Source organism: Histoplasma capsulatum, assembly GCF_000150115.1.
Source record: "Histoplasma capsulatum G186AR genomic scaffold supercont2.8, whole genome shotgun sequence".
Lineage (NCBI taxonomy): Eukaryota > Fungi > Ascomycota > Eurotiomycetes > Onygenales > Ajellomycetaceae > Histoplasma > Histoplasma capsulatum.
Genome location: NW_025544808.1, coordinates 1,272,523 through 1,287,572, shown reverse-complemented (window position 1 = coordinate 1,287,572; position 15,050 = coordinate 1,272,523). Strand labels below are relative to the sequence as shown.

The window sequence follows — 15,050 nt, the reverse complement described above, 5'->3', positions numbered from 1 at the left end:
ACGAGGACAAACCCCGCCCCGACTTGCGTGATGCGGTTACAAGATGGGCGGTTTTTTTTTTTTTTCATCCTTTCTTTCTCATTTGGATCATATATCTTAGCCTCCTTCCATTCAACTCCACTACAATCGGCTTTGGCTCCGTGATATCTTTATATAATTTATTTTCGTGGCCTGAATATACACCAGACGGCAGTATATCAGTTAGACAGTTTTCCAAGTCTTCACCCTGACAGGATCTGCGTTTAAACTACTTAGCCCACTCCTCTCTTTCCCTCCTCAATTTCTAGCCCTATTTATTTTCTTTATAATCATCCCCATACTTCCCATGGTGTGAGAGTTGATTTTGGTTTAGCTCTCTTTCACCTAATCCTTACTTGGTATGTGCTAACACAGACTAGTTTGGGTTAAAATTCAAACTTGATCCTAATGAGCCTGCCATTGATCTTCGCATTGGTTTTTGGTGCAGGTTAAAAAGTATATCTACTACAAGTGCTGCATTGCGAATACACAAGAAACAGAGTGGTTAAATATTACCACTCTGGTTTTCCTTTGATTAAAAGGGGAATTGCAATCCAAAGACTACTTGGTGCTAACCACCATACTGCTAGCACGCAGGTGGAGTGAGCAACCAAAAAGTAAAATAAATACATAATGAGCTGCAATGCAGCAATTAATGTAGTCAGATGGAACATGGCATGTGCATGTGTGTTGGAAGAGAGGAAAGGAAATATGCAGACAAGCACAAGGAATGGGATGATGCAAAATATGTCCATGTAATGAAATAAAGAAGCCACAACATCACCATCATCAATTGTACCAGTGGAAACACTCAACCACTTACTCAATCACGGATTGATTGTAATTCAAGTCACACGCATGCGGGTTCTGGAGACAATACTTGGGCTGCAATGGTGCCGCCTGAATGTTATTTGCCAACAAGTACTCTCTGAAGTTCAGAATCCGGCTAGTCATCTTGGTCGTGCGCTTCTTGCCCTCCTTGTCACGATTGCCAGACCATAGCAGCTCGCCCAAAGCCGCAGCGCGGGGCCAGAACTTTGTCGAAATCACCACATCGTCAACCTGCTCAGACCACAGCGGTGCCGAAGCGCCAATGACATGCTTCTTCTCGTCCTCGGTGAGACCGACGGTGAAGTCGTAATCGTAGATACGTTGCCAGGTCTTGTACGGGGCGCACCACGAGCCGCCAGGTCCAAGGTAGTTGAAGTTTGGTGTGGCTGGGTCTGGGTTGAACATGACATTGTATCTGTCATCATTGCCGACCCAGCCTCCGAAACCACAGTCAAGGTAGAGGAAGTCGGCAGAAGAGACAATGACGTCGTAGCCTTGAGAAGTGAGTTTCTTGATGTTTTCTGGACCCAGGTTCCATGATTGCATGATCACGTCCTTGGGGACAGTGTGCGCATGCGTTCCGCCGAGAAGGACATCTTCCCACATGATGAGGCGACGGGAGGGGCGGTCTTTGAAAATCGGATAAGCTTTGTCGACCCATACCTGAAGTAGGTCGTTGAAGTCACGCTTAGAGTCCTCAGCGAACCAATCCCGGATAATGCTGCTGAAATTGAAGCAGTTAGGATGCACCTCGTCGCCACCGGTGTGGAAGAAATTATCGGGGAAATGAGTACTGAGCTCCTTGTAGACATTTTCCACGACCTTGTAAGTTCCGTCGTAGATGATATCGAGTTGACCTGGGTTTGGTTCGACTGCAGTGTGAAGCGCCCAAACATCATTAGACCACCAAGAATTGGCGCAAGCGACCATCTTAGGATCGACTTGCTCCCAACCCTTTGCAGAGTGGCCTGGCATATCAGTTTCGGGGATGACGCGGATTCCACGTTCCCTGGCGTATTGGACAATGTGGCGGATATCTTCTGGCGTGTATACTTCACGGGGGGAGTAGGCGCCCTTCGTCATTTGGGGATAGCGGTTAATCTTGACAGGCCAGGACTGAGAGTCAGTCATGTGCCAATGGAGAACGTTGAGCTTCGCTAATGCCATTCCGTCCAGTTGTTCTCTGATTTTCTTTGGGCTAATGAAATTACGACCAGTATCGACCATGATGCCGCGATACGGATACAGTGGCTGGTCCTTGATGGAGACTGGCTGTTCGACGATCAGTCGCCAGTAGCCCTCGGCAATGATGATCTGCTGGAGTGTAGTAAAGGCATGCATAGCTCCCCAGATGGTGTTGGCAGTGATATCAATAGAATTAGATCGTTCTTTGATGTCCAGAGTGTAGGATTCGTCAACGCCATGCTGTAATTCGGCCTGCTCGTTTTTGACTTTAACATTGACCATTCTGACCAGGGAGCGCTGGGGTGGCCAAACGCTGTCGCGCCGTGCCTTTGAACTGCCCGGGAACGGCTCAAATGTTGGAATTGGTTTTTCGACCACGGCAGGAGTCCATCTGATAGTTCTGATTGCGTCAGATGCGCGCCTCCAGGCGGCCCTGAGAAGATTGTTGTTGGGTCCTCTAAACTCAAGTCTTTCACTGATATGGATGGGCCCGGAAGTCCCCCAGGTGATATCAGCGGGAGCGGGTAGTGGGTTAACATCGACAGCCTCAACTGCAACACCTGCCAAGCATATAGCTGTGGCCGCGGCCTGTAGCAGCCGCCGGAGGTGCATGTTGGGAGGGTCAAACTAATGTCGCTCAGTTGAAGGCAGGACTGGGCTTGGATTCGGTTGCTGATAATTTTTTTTCCTTTCGGGAGCGGAGCAGCGTGCCTTATATAGCAACTGGGGCTGATTGATCGACACCCTTCTGGAGCTCCCGGGCTACTTTACCGGGACTCCACAGCCAAACCGAAAAAAAACAGAAAGCGGGAAGACGGTCCTTGGAGATCCACAAACCTGGTTTCCCAATTTCATGCAACCTCAGCCAAGAATACGAGTGAAGGTACAGAGAGAAGCCTCCACGTTGAGAGGGCTTTGTGTAATGCCCAACGCAGTGTGACATTGGGCTTAGGTAATTGCGTGAACGGCACATGAAGCATTCTTCCGCATTCCCCAACGGAACGAAAGAAAACCCCATGCTCTGCGCGGAATGGCCGCCATAGTTGGTGGGTTGGTGTTTGGAGGGACCAGCTCCAACATTCCTCAGCCTTCCGAGAGTTGACAGCCGGGCAATTGTTGATGCAACATCGACATGTTAAGAGTCACTGTAACTGTGGGGAGACCAATGAGCTATGTCCCTTGATGTGAATTATGGTGCTTATGGAGGTTGTGGCTAGCAGGATAGCGCAAGCCATGATCGCTCGAAAATGTGCCATCTCCAGCCTAGATACGACAGGGTTAGCGACAACGCCACATCACATCCTGGCTTCAACGGCCTTGAGTGTGCATACGATTTCATTTCCTGATATCTAATTGCTGTGGCTGCAAAATAACGCTTTGACGCCCCAACCATCGCCATCTCAGCATATCGCACATCGATCATATCCCAAACAAAGAAGGATGAGATGATCAGAAATAGGATTGAATGCCACATGTTGAAGCGTGGGTCTGCTCTCATATATATTGGTTTTCAGTGTGCCCAACATCACCTTGGCCATGCATCACTCACTAATTTGATGTGAAGGAGGGGGTGTTCTTCAAATTTGAAATAACTAGTTCGATCGGAGGAGCGGAAGAGAGTCTTCTGGAAATTGATACGGGGCAACATTTTTCAGGTTCGTATTTCTAAGGATTGGTTTGATGGAGGGCGAAAATTGCAGGCTAAACAATGATTCCCGGCTTCACATCTTGATATGCCCTTCATTTCGTTGGCGTTTACCGATATTTGCAAGCCCCGCCACACTTCTTGGTTGTTGCGCCTATGGCTGTTCCTTGTCGTAATCAGAAGTTGACAGGTTCCACGGAATGTGCTGGAGGTCAATTCCGTTGTGATATAAAGTTCTGTAGGTATTTAAGCGGCGCCATCTGTGGTGGTCTAGCCCAGCTGTCTAATGATTAGTAAATCAGGAGGCAGGAATGTGTGAAGAACTCCGGGGAGGAAGAATATGAGGTTCTAGAGAAGATAAAGGGGCACAGAACAGCCGCGTGGAAACTGTCAACCGTAGAGGCCCAGATAAGAGAATGATGGTGATGGTGGTGATGATGATGCCTAAAGGAATTGGTTGCGTTCTTGCTGCCGACCCATCAAGGGTAGTCAGGGGTAAAATCCTATCACGAACTTTCCCCGCAGACTAAACAACTACGCTAAAGGGGCGTAAAATGACCTTCCAGCATCTGTAAAAAACAAGCCGCGAGCCCCTGCACTGCAGCTCGTCCGCTCTGCCATTGTGGCCGTTGACTGACCATGTTGATGGTATCATCGTCTCGTCGCATTGGCCGATCGACCGCCTTCCAATGGAACAACACTCTCCGCACCCATCAACATCGGATAGATTTGATGTGATGACGTCGTTGATTTGGGTCTGCTGCTACTTGTGCCGCAACAACGAAAGGGAGAATTCGTGAGATTCTGTCGAAGATAGGAGTTTGGCGGGCCATTAAGTGCTGAATGAGGAATGAATCCTCATTCAGGTTGGAATATTGGAAAAGCGGGACTTCGGGCTCCGAGTTCGCAGCAAGCATAATACCTGGTTTTTTTTTTTTTTTTTTTTTTTTTTTCATGTTCCTGCGTCAGAAAACCCCTTCTGGATGGATGCAAATTGGCAGGGAAAGCCCCGTCTCATCAAACACACCCCACATTTGCTCAACTAGCAGGAAACGAGGATTGAAACATCGTGTCCCCTTGTCGGATGAGCAATCCAAAGCACTGTCCATCTCCGTGGGAATCTGGCACGCAGCAGTCCTAGGATATCCACGGAGGAGTTAACAGCGTAATCGCTTGTTGAATACCCCAAAAAAAATTCTCTCATCACTAAATGGCATTCATGCAGCTTCTCAACTAGGTATTCAGCTCTGTATTGCGGTCTTGGGAGTCCTATCCGTCTACAGGATCTCCATCAGCAACAACAAAGATCTTCACATGGAAAATACAGAAAACATGAACGATAAACAGGGGGAATAATTTTGAGAATGTCATTGTGCGTAAATACGACGCAGGAAAAGATACCATTGATTCTTTTATTTTGGATTACAGTACAGTTATCGCTCTATCCTTTATGAACTAATCAGGGAGTGCCTTGACAAATTCCTTCTCGTTGCAGGCCTCCAAACCTCAATACTCCATATCACCTGCATTTCTTAGTATCGATCCGACCACAACAAGCACAGCCTTGATATCTGGATGGGAGACTTCATGCTGAGCAGCCAGCCATACATCGCGCAATGTGATGGCCTGTCTCAGCAACCGAGGCGTAGAACGACATCGGACTTTTTCATCCCATAAAAACAACCGCATGGGATTTGATTAAAGCGTGCCATCAAGTGGACCCTACCCCAGAATCAATCCTGGAGGGCGCCTAGATTGTTTGAATATGACATACCGAGCGGGGCTACTGTTAGACAGATACCAGGAGGCATGGCCCTTGCCGTGTGCAGTGTATTATCATGTTAAATCGAATATTCTCCTCAATAGTTAATAGAAGTCGTGCATCGATTCGAATAGAGACAGAGGCCCAGGGACAGAACTTTGTTTCCGGGACATCATGCTATTCAAATTGGATATATGCGCCCAATGAAAGTGACTCACGTAGCTATACGAAATTACTACCTCTTCAGCTACATTCCTTTTCCGGCGAGGTGCAGTAGTTTTCCTGGTTAATTTTGAACGTATGATTCGTGGAATGGAGGTAACATAGTTTTGTTTCATTGCAAGCAGAACAATCTACATCCTCCTGTCAATGTTTCGTTGTCCTAACTCAGGGCGCGCTTCGGATCCTCCCCCCATCCATTAGGTTCCAGGCCCAATCATATCTTCGAGAGAATCAAACACGAAAGGCAAAAGTGTCAATAAGATTAGAGGTTTAAGTGAGCGGAAGAAAGAGCAAAAAAAGAGAGAGTGTGTGTGAGAGTGAGTGTACCCTACCTCGCGTTCGCGGCACAGAATCAAAATTTGTAAAACGTTTTAAGTTAACAATCGTCCTCCACCTAACTAATACCTGGAACAATTAACTAATAAAAAATTAGAACAGGCAGATAAGAAACATTCACAAACAGTACTTCACAGGGCCATGATACTACACAAGAATAAAACCCGAAGCGCCCAACATTTTAGATGGAAGGAGGCAGATATTCTGAATGAAGGGACGTAGAACGAACCATCGTGAATCACGAGGCCACTATAGGCTTCCAGGTCGCTGGCTTGCTCATCCAAGCACAAGCTGCACAATAGAGCAGCAAGAACTGGAACGCAGAACTGACGGGGCGGTAAGTGGGAAAACTACTCAAGATATAAAAAAAACGGGCTAGAGTTCCTCCATTGCAGAGCGCAGCATAGGAGGCGTGGTTTCCCCTAGTCCTTCCCAAAAATGAGAAGCGCGGGGGTGAGAATCGGCAGTGAGGGGACAGGAGTGTGGTATGGCTGAGGTACGTTGCACTTAAAGCCTTCCTTTAGCTCATCCACTGAGTTCATTTTATTGCCAACAGCTAGGCCTGCAGGTTGGAGGTTGTATGGACGTCCCTTGGAGATACCATTACTTGTTATCAGCTTTACTGATCGTGGCATAGGGGAAGGAGAGCGTGTTTTCAAGGCGCCGCTACCGCCCATATTGTGGGTTCTAATGCCTGTGGCCATCCCGTTCGACGTTTTCTTCCTTTGACGCTGAGATTTAGAGCTTTTGTCCCAGATTCCACGAAGTATTGAGGCCGCTTTATGCTTGATTCCTGCAAGCCGTGCGGTACATGCAGCGATGTCCCGAAGCCAAATGGCGTGCATTTTCTTTTCTGCGGCGCAATTGCGCACATTAATCCCGACACGTTCGGATATATCTCGTCGACTCTCGATCGTAAACTTATCCGGATTCTTAACAACGATTTGCGATGTCTTGAACAGCTGACACCTTTCAGCGAAGAGGTCGCGGAGCGTGTTGTCTGATTTGAAGAAGAGGTTGTAGGCGGTGAAATACGCACGGCGACAATGGGCCAGTTCTTGAAAAACGACAATATCGTCTGGAGTAATTCTATCCCTATTCGACTTTATGATACGAGATAGCTTGATATAGTCTACGAAGGGACTTGGCTCCCCAGATTCAAAGTCTGGTGGATTGCTAGAGAGGATAGGGCATTTTGAACCAGAATTCTCGACATAATTGCAAATGGAAAAAATGATGATTGTGTCTTCTGATATTGTCTCCTCGAATGGACTGACGACAGGAATCCCGCAGCCTCGCGAGTCGTTTATCCATAGAATCTCCTCGTTGTGCTCAGTATCTGCAATGTCGTCCAGACTGGGTCTTGCCATTCTGAATGGTTAGCTGGGAATAGGGTACGAATTCGATTGATTGTGACAACTCAATACCCCTGCTGATGGGATGAAATGTGGAAGCTAAAGCATGAAAGTGCAACAGACCCAAATGGAAGCAGAGATATAATGGAAATAAGGTATAAACGCTATTGAGGTAAGGTCTGTAAGTAAAGCTAGCATTATATAGAAATAGAAAATTGGACTTTCTTCGGTTTGTGCGTGTGTGGCGGGGGTATCCAGTGAATGAGAGGAATGGTGGAAAAATATGTTGAGACGTGAATATACATCCGTATCCGCAAACTATGTGTAGAATAAAAGAAGGGGTTGGGGAAGATCATGTACTAGGCCAACAACCTTCACTGTAAATAAAATGATTAGTTCCAATGTTTCTCCTCCGCAAGGATAAACAATTCAACTCCATGAACTCGAAAACAATACAGGATCTATATCATGATTGCAAATATCCAGAAAACGACAGAAATTTTCATCTCTCAAAGGAGGGCTAACAACTGCAGGTACTCCCAAGCGAGGATGGAACCCGTCTACGTTATTCGCACCTGCTGCGTGAGGTGTTGCACGTAGAAAACAAATTTTGTCCGTACTTCCGTGGATAGAGTGTGGATTCGATGACTGGCTCCTCCTATTGGTATCCAATTAATAAGAGGTCATTGGTATAATAGCGTGAGAGAAATTACACCAAACCTGGCCTTAACAAAAGTATTTGCTGAAGGGGCGAGGTCGATTTTAGGCTCCATGCCTCATGAATCATCCGAACGAGGTAGATCGATATCAACAACCCAAGGGGCATGCACTGGGTCATATTGGACAGTGACGATGCTGGCGTTGACAAACAAGGTCTCCTCTCCCACCTTCAAGGGATTATCAGCGCCGTCGCGGCTGACATTAATATAAGAGGCTCGATCCTTGAGCACGGTCGATTGATCAAGCTTTATATTCGTTACTTTCTCCCCCGCCCATTCCATTCGTTGAGCACCATATCCTTCATGGATATGACCAAAACAATGGAGGCGGGGTTTAGCTCGGGTAACTGCGCGTCGAAGGTGGTCGCAACCGACAGGTTCACAGCTGATGGTCTCATCCATAACCCCTCTTGGAGGCCCATGAGTTATCATAACATCCACAGTAGGAAAATCGGGTATTGGGTTTTGCGCAATGAATTGTGAGCCTTCCACGGCAGGGTTGAATCGGTCTTGATGGCGCTTGTATGCGAAGGCCCATCGACAGAATTCCGGCTGGTACGGAGACGCATAGACAGTGAATCGGGCGCCGTTTTTCAGAGTGAACGTTCTCAATTCCTCATCCATATAGACGATGCCGTGTTTCCTCGCCTCTTCCCCGCAGTACATGTCCCTGATTTTAACCAGGTCTTCCCTAGTTCTGTGTCGACGATACCCGAAGCTATTATAGTAGTCCTCGTCAAGAGTGATGTCATGATTCCCCGCAATGACAATCTTTAGCTCTGCATCCGCGTTCTTGAGCATACCAATTGTCGCCTGGTGCTCGCTCTCCTTCCCGACCATGGTGAGGTCGCCGGCGTGTAAGAGGACATCTGAGGAGGGGAAAGGTAATCGAAATGGAGACCAATTGTCCGGTGGCAAAGGCGTATATGTATGCGTATCGGAAATGATACAGAAGCGGGTTTTCACCTCATTTGGGGGACTGTTCGCCGCCATGCCTTCTGTGTTCCGACTCCGTACGACGTTTGCTGAACGGTCGTTGGGGGTTAGCCTCGCGATGGCACGGGAAGCAAAAGAACTTGTCTGTTCGACTTTGATTAAAATGAGGGCTAGTTCAACGGTCATGTGATCAATATTTTAGCTAGGCATTGGAAAACAGCAATTGCCCCAGATTGGGACGGTTGGTTCAATGTATGGGGAGATATTCAACCCGCTTGGAGATATTTACGAGATCTACACGTAATAAATTCTGAACGTACGGCGGGATTTCAAGTTTGCTCAACTAGAAGGGTAGAAACGGCCCTAGGGAGATATTCCATGTTAACAAAAATGAATTAGAAAAGGAAAATTTCATTCCGACAGGTAAAAAATGTTCAGAGCTCTGCAGAGATCCCACCCTAGCAGGTGCTGTAAAAGTATCACATAATTTTATTTTCGAAAAATTTGCTGAACTCCAACCAAACCCATCAATCGTCACTCCCACGCAACCCTGCCTGCCCCGCCTACTCTACTTCCTGATCGCACGCTGGTAAAAGGCCAACTCCTCTCCTTCCAGGATATAACCATCGACACGGCCACTCTGGCCAGGCCGCGAGGAAACCACAGCATACAACCGACCGGCCTCGAATTGTTTCTCAAGTGCTGGCTCAACTTTTCCTTGGGCGGCGAATCGTGCGGCTTGCTTCTTTTCTACACTCTTGCTCTTCTTCTCCTCCGCTACCTCCGCTCCGGCCTTTTGTTGACGTCTTCTGCCGAGGGCTTGGCCGTAGTGAGCCTCATACCATTGTCTGAAGGGCGCAGCATCGACTTGGACCACCGCGGATTTGGTGAGAGTATTTGTGCGGACGAGCTCGTTATTGGAGGGATGATATGCGACAACAATGACCCGGACCTTGCGAGCAATGCCCTCAGAGCCCCATGAGAAATTCCCAGATTCAAGACGGAGACCACGGAATTTCTGGTTGCCACCACGGGTGCGGACGAGATGGATTCTCTTAGGTCCAATACGGGTGTTGGCGGGTTGGCGACCCTTTTCGAAAGCTCTGTAATAAAAAGTTGAATAATCGTAAGAAGTCTGCAAAGAAGGAATATATCTATATGGTTCCCCATTTCTCATAAAATCAAAGGATCATTGCGCAGCATCATCTCCATACCTCTTCTTGCGGTAGTGAGATCTTTTCGCACCAGTGGCCGAACGCTTGTGGCGGGAATCTCGTGAGATACCCATGATTGCGGTTGATGGACTGGACTACTGAAAGAAAAAATCTCAACGGTCAGCATTTCAATCGATAACGGTGAGAACGCGGATATATGTTTCCCGAGATCGATTTTTCCATGGCGTGTTTTTCGTTGGATATCGCCCTCGCACAAACTCTCGTGGGGATACCCTTATCCCCCACAGCAAAACCATCGCAGAATCTCGAAATACGCGTCTCAAAACCTAGGAATAAAATAGGGAGGAGGGTATTTCTCACCTCGTATCGTGTAGTCCTTGACCAGAATATCGCACGGTGGTCGGCGGTGGTGAATTTCGCGGGAGGTTGAAGCTTGTCGGCGTCGTCGTCGTAAGGAATGTTGAATTTCGCACAGTGAGTTCGCTTGTCGAAAATGCCATGCCCTAACGAGCAACACTAGGACATATTAGGACTAGTATATCAAACTTGCATCACTAGAACTTAAAATAAAGTTGAGCGCACAAGTGTCTTTCGTTGCCCTTGCGCTCAAGAATTGGGAAATTTCTTTTGCTAAGAGTTCTCTATGTCAAGCAAGATGGCATCCGGCAGCGGAATCGGGTTGCGATCACTCGACTTGCTTCTTCCCACTCAGTGATTTTGGTTTGGAGCAAGAACAGCATGGAAGATCCTTGGAATGCTCGATAGATCCTGATTATTCCTGACATCGGAATTGGAATTATGCCATGTCCCAAGTTACCATGCAGAGCGTATTAGAGGAAATCAGAATTATCCAGTTCTTCTTTGATACACCACAATCTTGCACCACGAAATGCTTCCGTCCACTCTTAAATCTCCTTGGCGCGGGAATGGTTTATCCGCCAATTTCAGGGTTCGCGACGTGGATGTACACATATGGCAGAATGCTCGAACCATGATTTGAGCCCGGGGACAGGACACAGTCATAATACGAAAGGATATCACATTGCCAGGCGACTTTTGCGTAAGTTATGGAATACCCCTTGGCCTTTGTTGGAATCTCAGCGCCCATTTCCAATGTTTAGTACCGGACCGCAGGCTCATGATGGATGTACGGTTTTTACAGACAGCCAAAAGCTCCTTAAGAACGTCTGAGATAAAGCATTTATGATTGCAAACGAAATACAAATCAACGACTGAATATGTGACAATGTATGGCGTTGAAGTAAAAACACAACCGATACATCTCCCAAATGCCAACAAAAGGAAAGCAAAGAAAATCTCTCGCTTCCTGATGCATATTTCCACCATTTTTTACCGGACACAACGAGCGTATCCCCTAATCTTTTACAAGTTACTATTTAATAAAGCATGCCATGACTGGAAAGCGACGACCAAAGGAAAAAGGTCTCGAAACACATTTTTCCACCAAGACACAGTTTATGCTTTGAAACGGGACTCAAGGGGAAAATGAGGGTTCGAGCGTTTCATTTTCTATGCCCTGCCAAATTAAGGTCGTCACAATTATCGTCAAACTCAGCGAATCTTACAATCAATGGATGCAACAATTTGGAGTACAGGAAGAGGAAGGAAGCAGAACACAAACAGAAACGAAAACAGAAATGGAAACAGTGATTCGGCAAGCAAGGAGAATAAGAGCCAAATTGTTAGGTGGATTGTGCTTACGGAAAAGCCAGTGTCAGATCACCATGTATACTGCTTTTTAATTCTACCTCTACATCCAGATTAGGATTTAAGTTCGGTTTCAGGCAATCCTGTTCCTCCTCTCGAGGCCTCTCAGCAGTATTAAGATCCTATTTGGATTCCCATCCCGCACGGGGATTTCACAACGCTGGGCACGAGTATAGGTGACGGGCTCATCCATTGGCGTTTCTGGTGCCGACACGTTCGAATGGTTGCTTCACTTTATCCTCGGATGAGTTGAGGCTGTGTTCGTGGGTCGTTTGTGCGGGTCAATTTGTCGTTCATTTCGCAATTGTGGTTGCGGTTGCGGCCGTTGTGCGGTTCTCGGCTGCTGTTGGTGCTTCCCTACGTATCGTCGTATGTTTCTCGAGAATAATCATCCCCCGAGAAATAACCCAGGTCTTCGTCATCACTGTATTGCGGAGTTGGGGGTTGTTTCTGTCTATCATTCTTTCTGATGGTTATTGGATTTCATCACCCGCGGGGGAAGAAGGGGGGGGAATGGTCGCCGATATGCGATTTTCTGTTGGATGACAATGTCGTGCAAGTGGACAAGATTAGGGAGGAGCCAAGGGCAGAGGTATAATTATACTTATTTAATTATTTGACGAATGATTTAAGGTATGGTTGACTTGTATACTTCTTAACCCGTGAGCAGACACCTGACAGGCATCATTGATATTTCCCTCCACTTCAAGAAATTTTTAAAGGCACCAACAGCCACCATGATTCTTACTACCTTAAGTGACCAGCTAAAAGGCTTGAATTGCCATCACTAGTTAACTAGTTGACTATTGCTCGAATTGATGCTTACTACGTAAAGAACTATTCTCAAACTTGGATATCGACGGACGTGCTTTCGGAGCTCCACAGCGATAAGGGTTGTAGTTCTGATTTGAAATGGCTCGACTGGCAGCAGCCATGATGAAGGAAATGTCGAGACGCTAGCGAAGGGGCCATGGGTAGAAATGTGATTCTTCAACTACCAACAATTTGATACACCAACGACATTTCTGAAAACCTTCACATCTCACCCACCCCCAGGCCCAAAGCCAAGCTCCGTTTAATGACTTCAGGAGTCAACCAACGTTCATGTTGGTTTCAACAATCAAATATCTCAACACACATTGCCATAAGTTTGGCAAATAGTACAGAGTAATGTGCTCCACTTTCTGGAATATTTTTCTCAGTTGCTAGCAGCCCTGATGTCTGCTAAAAGTTACAATCAACCAACCTTCTACCTCTATCCTAAGCTGATTTTCCTAGCTTACGCTTCGTTCCTGCAAATTAATATTAATTCACAACATTTCATTGAAACCGGGAGACAAAGGCGGCATTGTGGCCGATGCCATTGTGACTCTCCATCTTCTGCTGCTCGCTGAATATGACGCGGTGTTATGTGTTGCTTTTATCAGTGTCATACTTTCTTCGAACATATATTGCAGAGACGGATTCAGCCAGGTTTGAACAGCTTTATCCCCCAGCAGATAGATTCTCAAGTTACAGATTTATGTTTTGCCCAACCTGCTCAGACGTGCTCATGTTAGGGTTCTTTGTCCGATACTCTTGACATTAAGAAACTCCAGGTGATACTGGCCACAGGCGATGGGCGATTCTTTAGTATTGAAGCCTTCCAGTCATGCTTATAAAAATAAGCACGAGGGCTAGACTGTTTTGTCTTTCCTTCTTTCTACCTACGGCTTCAACTTTCCCACGACTTCATCTTCTCTCCCTATTCTGGCCGACACCAAGTTCTTATTCCCTGAGGCTCGAGCCTCGAACTCCTCATAGATTCATGCGAACTCTCCATCGGACAACTGAGATGAAGGTCGTCACTCTATGCCTCACCCTTCTCGCAGCATTTGCCGCAGTGCGGTCGATCTCTATACCCATAGGCTCCCAGTTAACAGGAGCTAATCTGATCAAATCAACCATGGAGGTTTGTCCGCTGGCTTTCAAATAGAATGATATTTATATAGAGCATATATGTAGTCTCCACTGGATTGAGATCACTATTCTCCATTACTAATACTAGCATGGCTTCGACAATAAGACTCCATTTGTCATAGCACGTCCGGTTTCGGATGTTTCTGCTCGTGGTCTTGCGAAGCTTAAGGACATATTTGATCCTCTCAAGAAAATGGAGGGAGATAAAGGTAATTCAACCCAGTAAACATTATGGTCCAGGCTGATTCGGCAATTTGTGATGCGCCTGATGATGGGCTTGGTTGTTTCCATTCCCTTGAACCTTTGAGTCTCCCTTTCTTGCATAACATTAATTTTTGACATGTTAATTCGTATTGCCCACTCCATGTACTTCTATTTACTTCTTCCATTCCTTTCTTTTTCTTCTTTTGCGTTCCCTTTCCTTTCTCTTTCTTCCCTCTTTATCATCTCCGCAACCCCAGCTCCATTTTACCCTTGGAGGCGTTTTCTATAAGTACCAGTTTGAAGCTAACGTTTTCTACTCTATTTCCCCAGATAAGAAACCGAAAGGCAAACCCGAAAATGGGAAGGATAAGGACAAGGAGAATGAAAAGGGTTCGACAGATAGAAAGACGTCCACCAAGAAGAAGAAGTTCAAATTCAAGGATAACCCTAAGCAAGGAGGAGGTGGAATATCCACGGCTGCCACTGGCCCAAAAGCACCTCTGCTCTTCTTAGGGGCTTTGTTTGTTCTGGTTTTGCCGTTGATGGTTCTCTGATTTTTGCAGATTTTATGGAAATTTCGGGAGATTTCTTTGAGATAGACTTCGAGTATTTTTAGCTGACTAGCTAAAGAGTCGGTATTTGATTCTTTCTTTGGGTTGGACTTTTTTTTTTTTTTTTTTTTTTTTTTTTTTTTGCAAACTACGTAGTCTTTTGTTATGGCTTTTCTTCTTCTTGAAGCTATTAATAAAATTGATATCAATGGATGACATGACATCTTCAGTTAGATTCCGCTGTCTTGTTTATTAATTCACGCCTACGGATATTAGACTTGCAACACGCGGCAGATCCATTTATACTATAAGGTATAAACTATTTTCAAAATAAAGGTGAAAGAAGTAGAAGAGAAGTATATGAGGTAAAAGGTGCGTGAACAAAACAAAATGAGATAAACAAAATGAACAGGGTACTAAAACG

The 15,050-nt window shown here is 46.2% G+C and overlaps 5 protein-coding genes across 5 annotated transcripts; 1 reads left to right on the top strand and 4 right to left on the bottom strand.

Moving 5' to 3' along the window:
* Positions 1-476: 476 nt before the first annotated feature.
* On the bottom strand, positions 477-2,969 carry HCBG_06222 (chitobiase; the record flags this gene model as incomplete). The annotated part of the gene is made up of 1 exon (XM_045433271.1): positions 477-2,969. One exon carries the CDS (start codon positions 2,644-2,646, stop codon positions 838-840), a length of 1,809 nt encoding a protein of 602 aa, XP_045286439.1.
* A 3,452-nt stretch (positions 2,970-6,421) lies between these two features.
* HCBG_06221 (uncharacterized protein) lies at positions 6,422-7,369 on the bottom strand (the record flags this gene model as incomplete). The annotated part of the gene is made up of 1 exon (XM_045433270.1): positions 6,422-7,369. One exon carries the CDS (start codon positions 7,367-7,369, stop codon positions 6,422-6,424), a length of 948 nt encoding a protein of 315 aa, XP_045286438.1.
* Positions 7,370-8,130: 761 nt separating this feature from the next.
* HCBG_06220 (serine/threonine phosphatase) lies at positions 8,131-9,195 on the bottom strand (the record flags this gene model as incomplete). The annotated part of the gene is made up of 1 exon (XM_045433269.1): positions 8,131-9,195. One exon carries the CDS (start codon positions 9,193-9,195, stop codon positions 8,131-8,133), a length of 1,065 nt encoding a protein of 354 aa, XP_045286437.1.
* Positions 9,196-9,243: 48 nt separating this feature from the next.
* HCBG_06219 (40S ribosomal protein S8E) lies at positions 9,244-11,292 on the bottom strand (the record flags this gene model as incomplete). The annotated part of the gene is made up of 4 exons (XM_045433268.1): positions 9,244-10,112; positions 10,224-10,318; positions 10,545-10,687; positions 11,175-11,292. The coding sequence occupies 4 exons, from the start codon at positions 11,290-11,292 to the stop codon at positions 9,578-9,580; spliced, it is 891 nt and encodes a 296-aa protein (XP_045286436.1).
* Positions 11,293-13,746: 2,454 nt separating this feature from the next.
* Positions 13,747-14,629, top strand: HCBG_06218 (uncharacterized protein; the record flags this gene model as incomplete). Its single annotated transcript, XM_045433267.1, has 3 exons — positions 13,747-13,863; positions 13,960-14,080; positions 14,406-14,629. 3 exons carry the CDS (start codon positions 13,747-13,749, stop codon positions 14,627-14,629), a joined length of 462 nt encoding a protein of 153 aa, XP_045286435.1.
* Between the last annotated feature and the right edge of the window lie 421 nt (positions 14,630-15,050).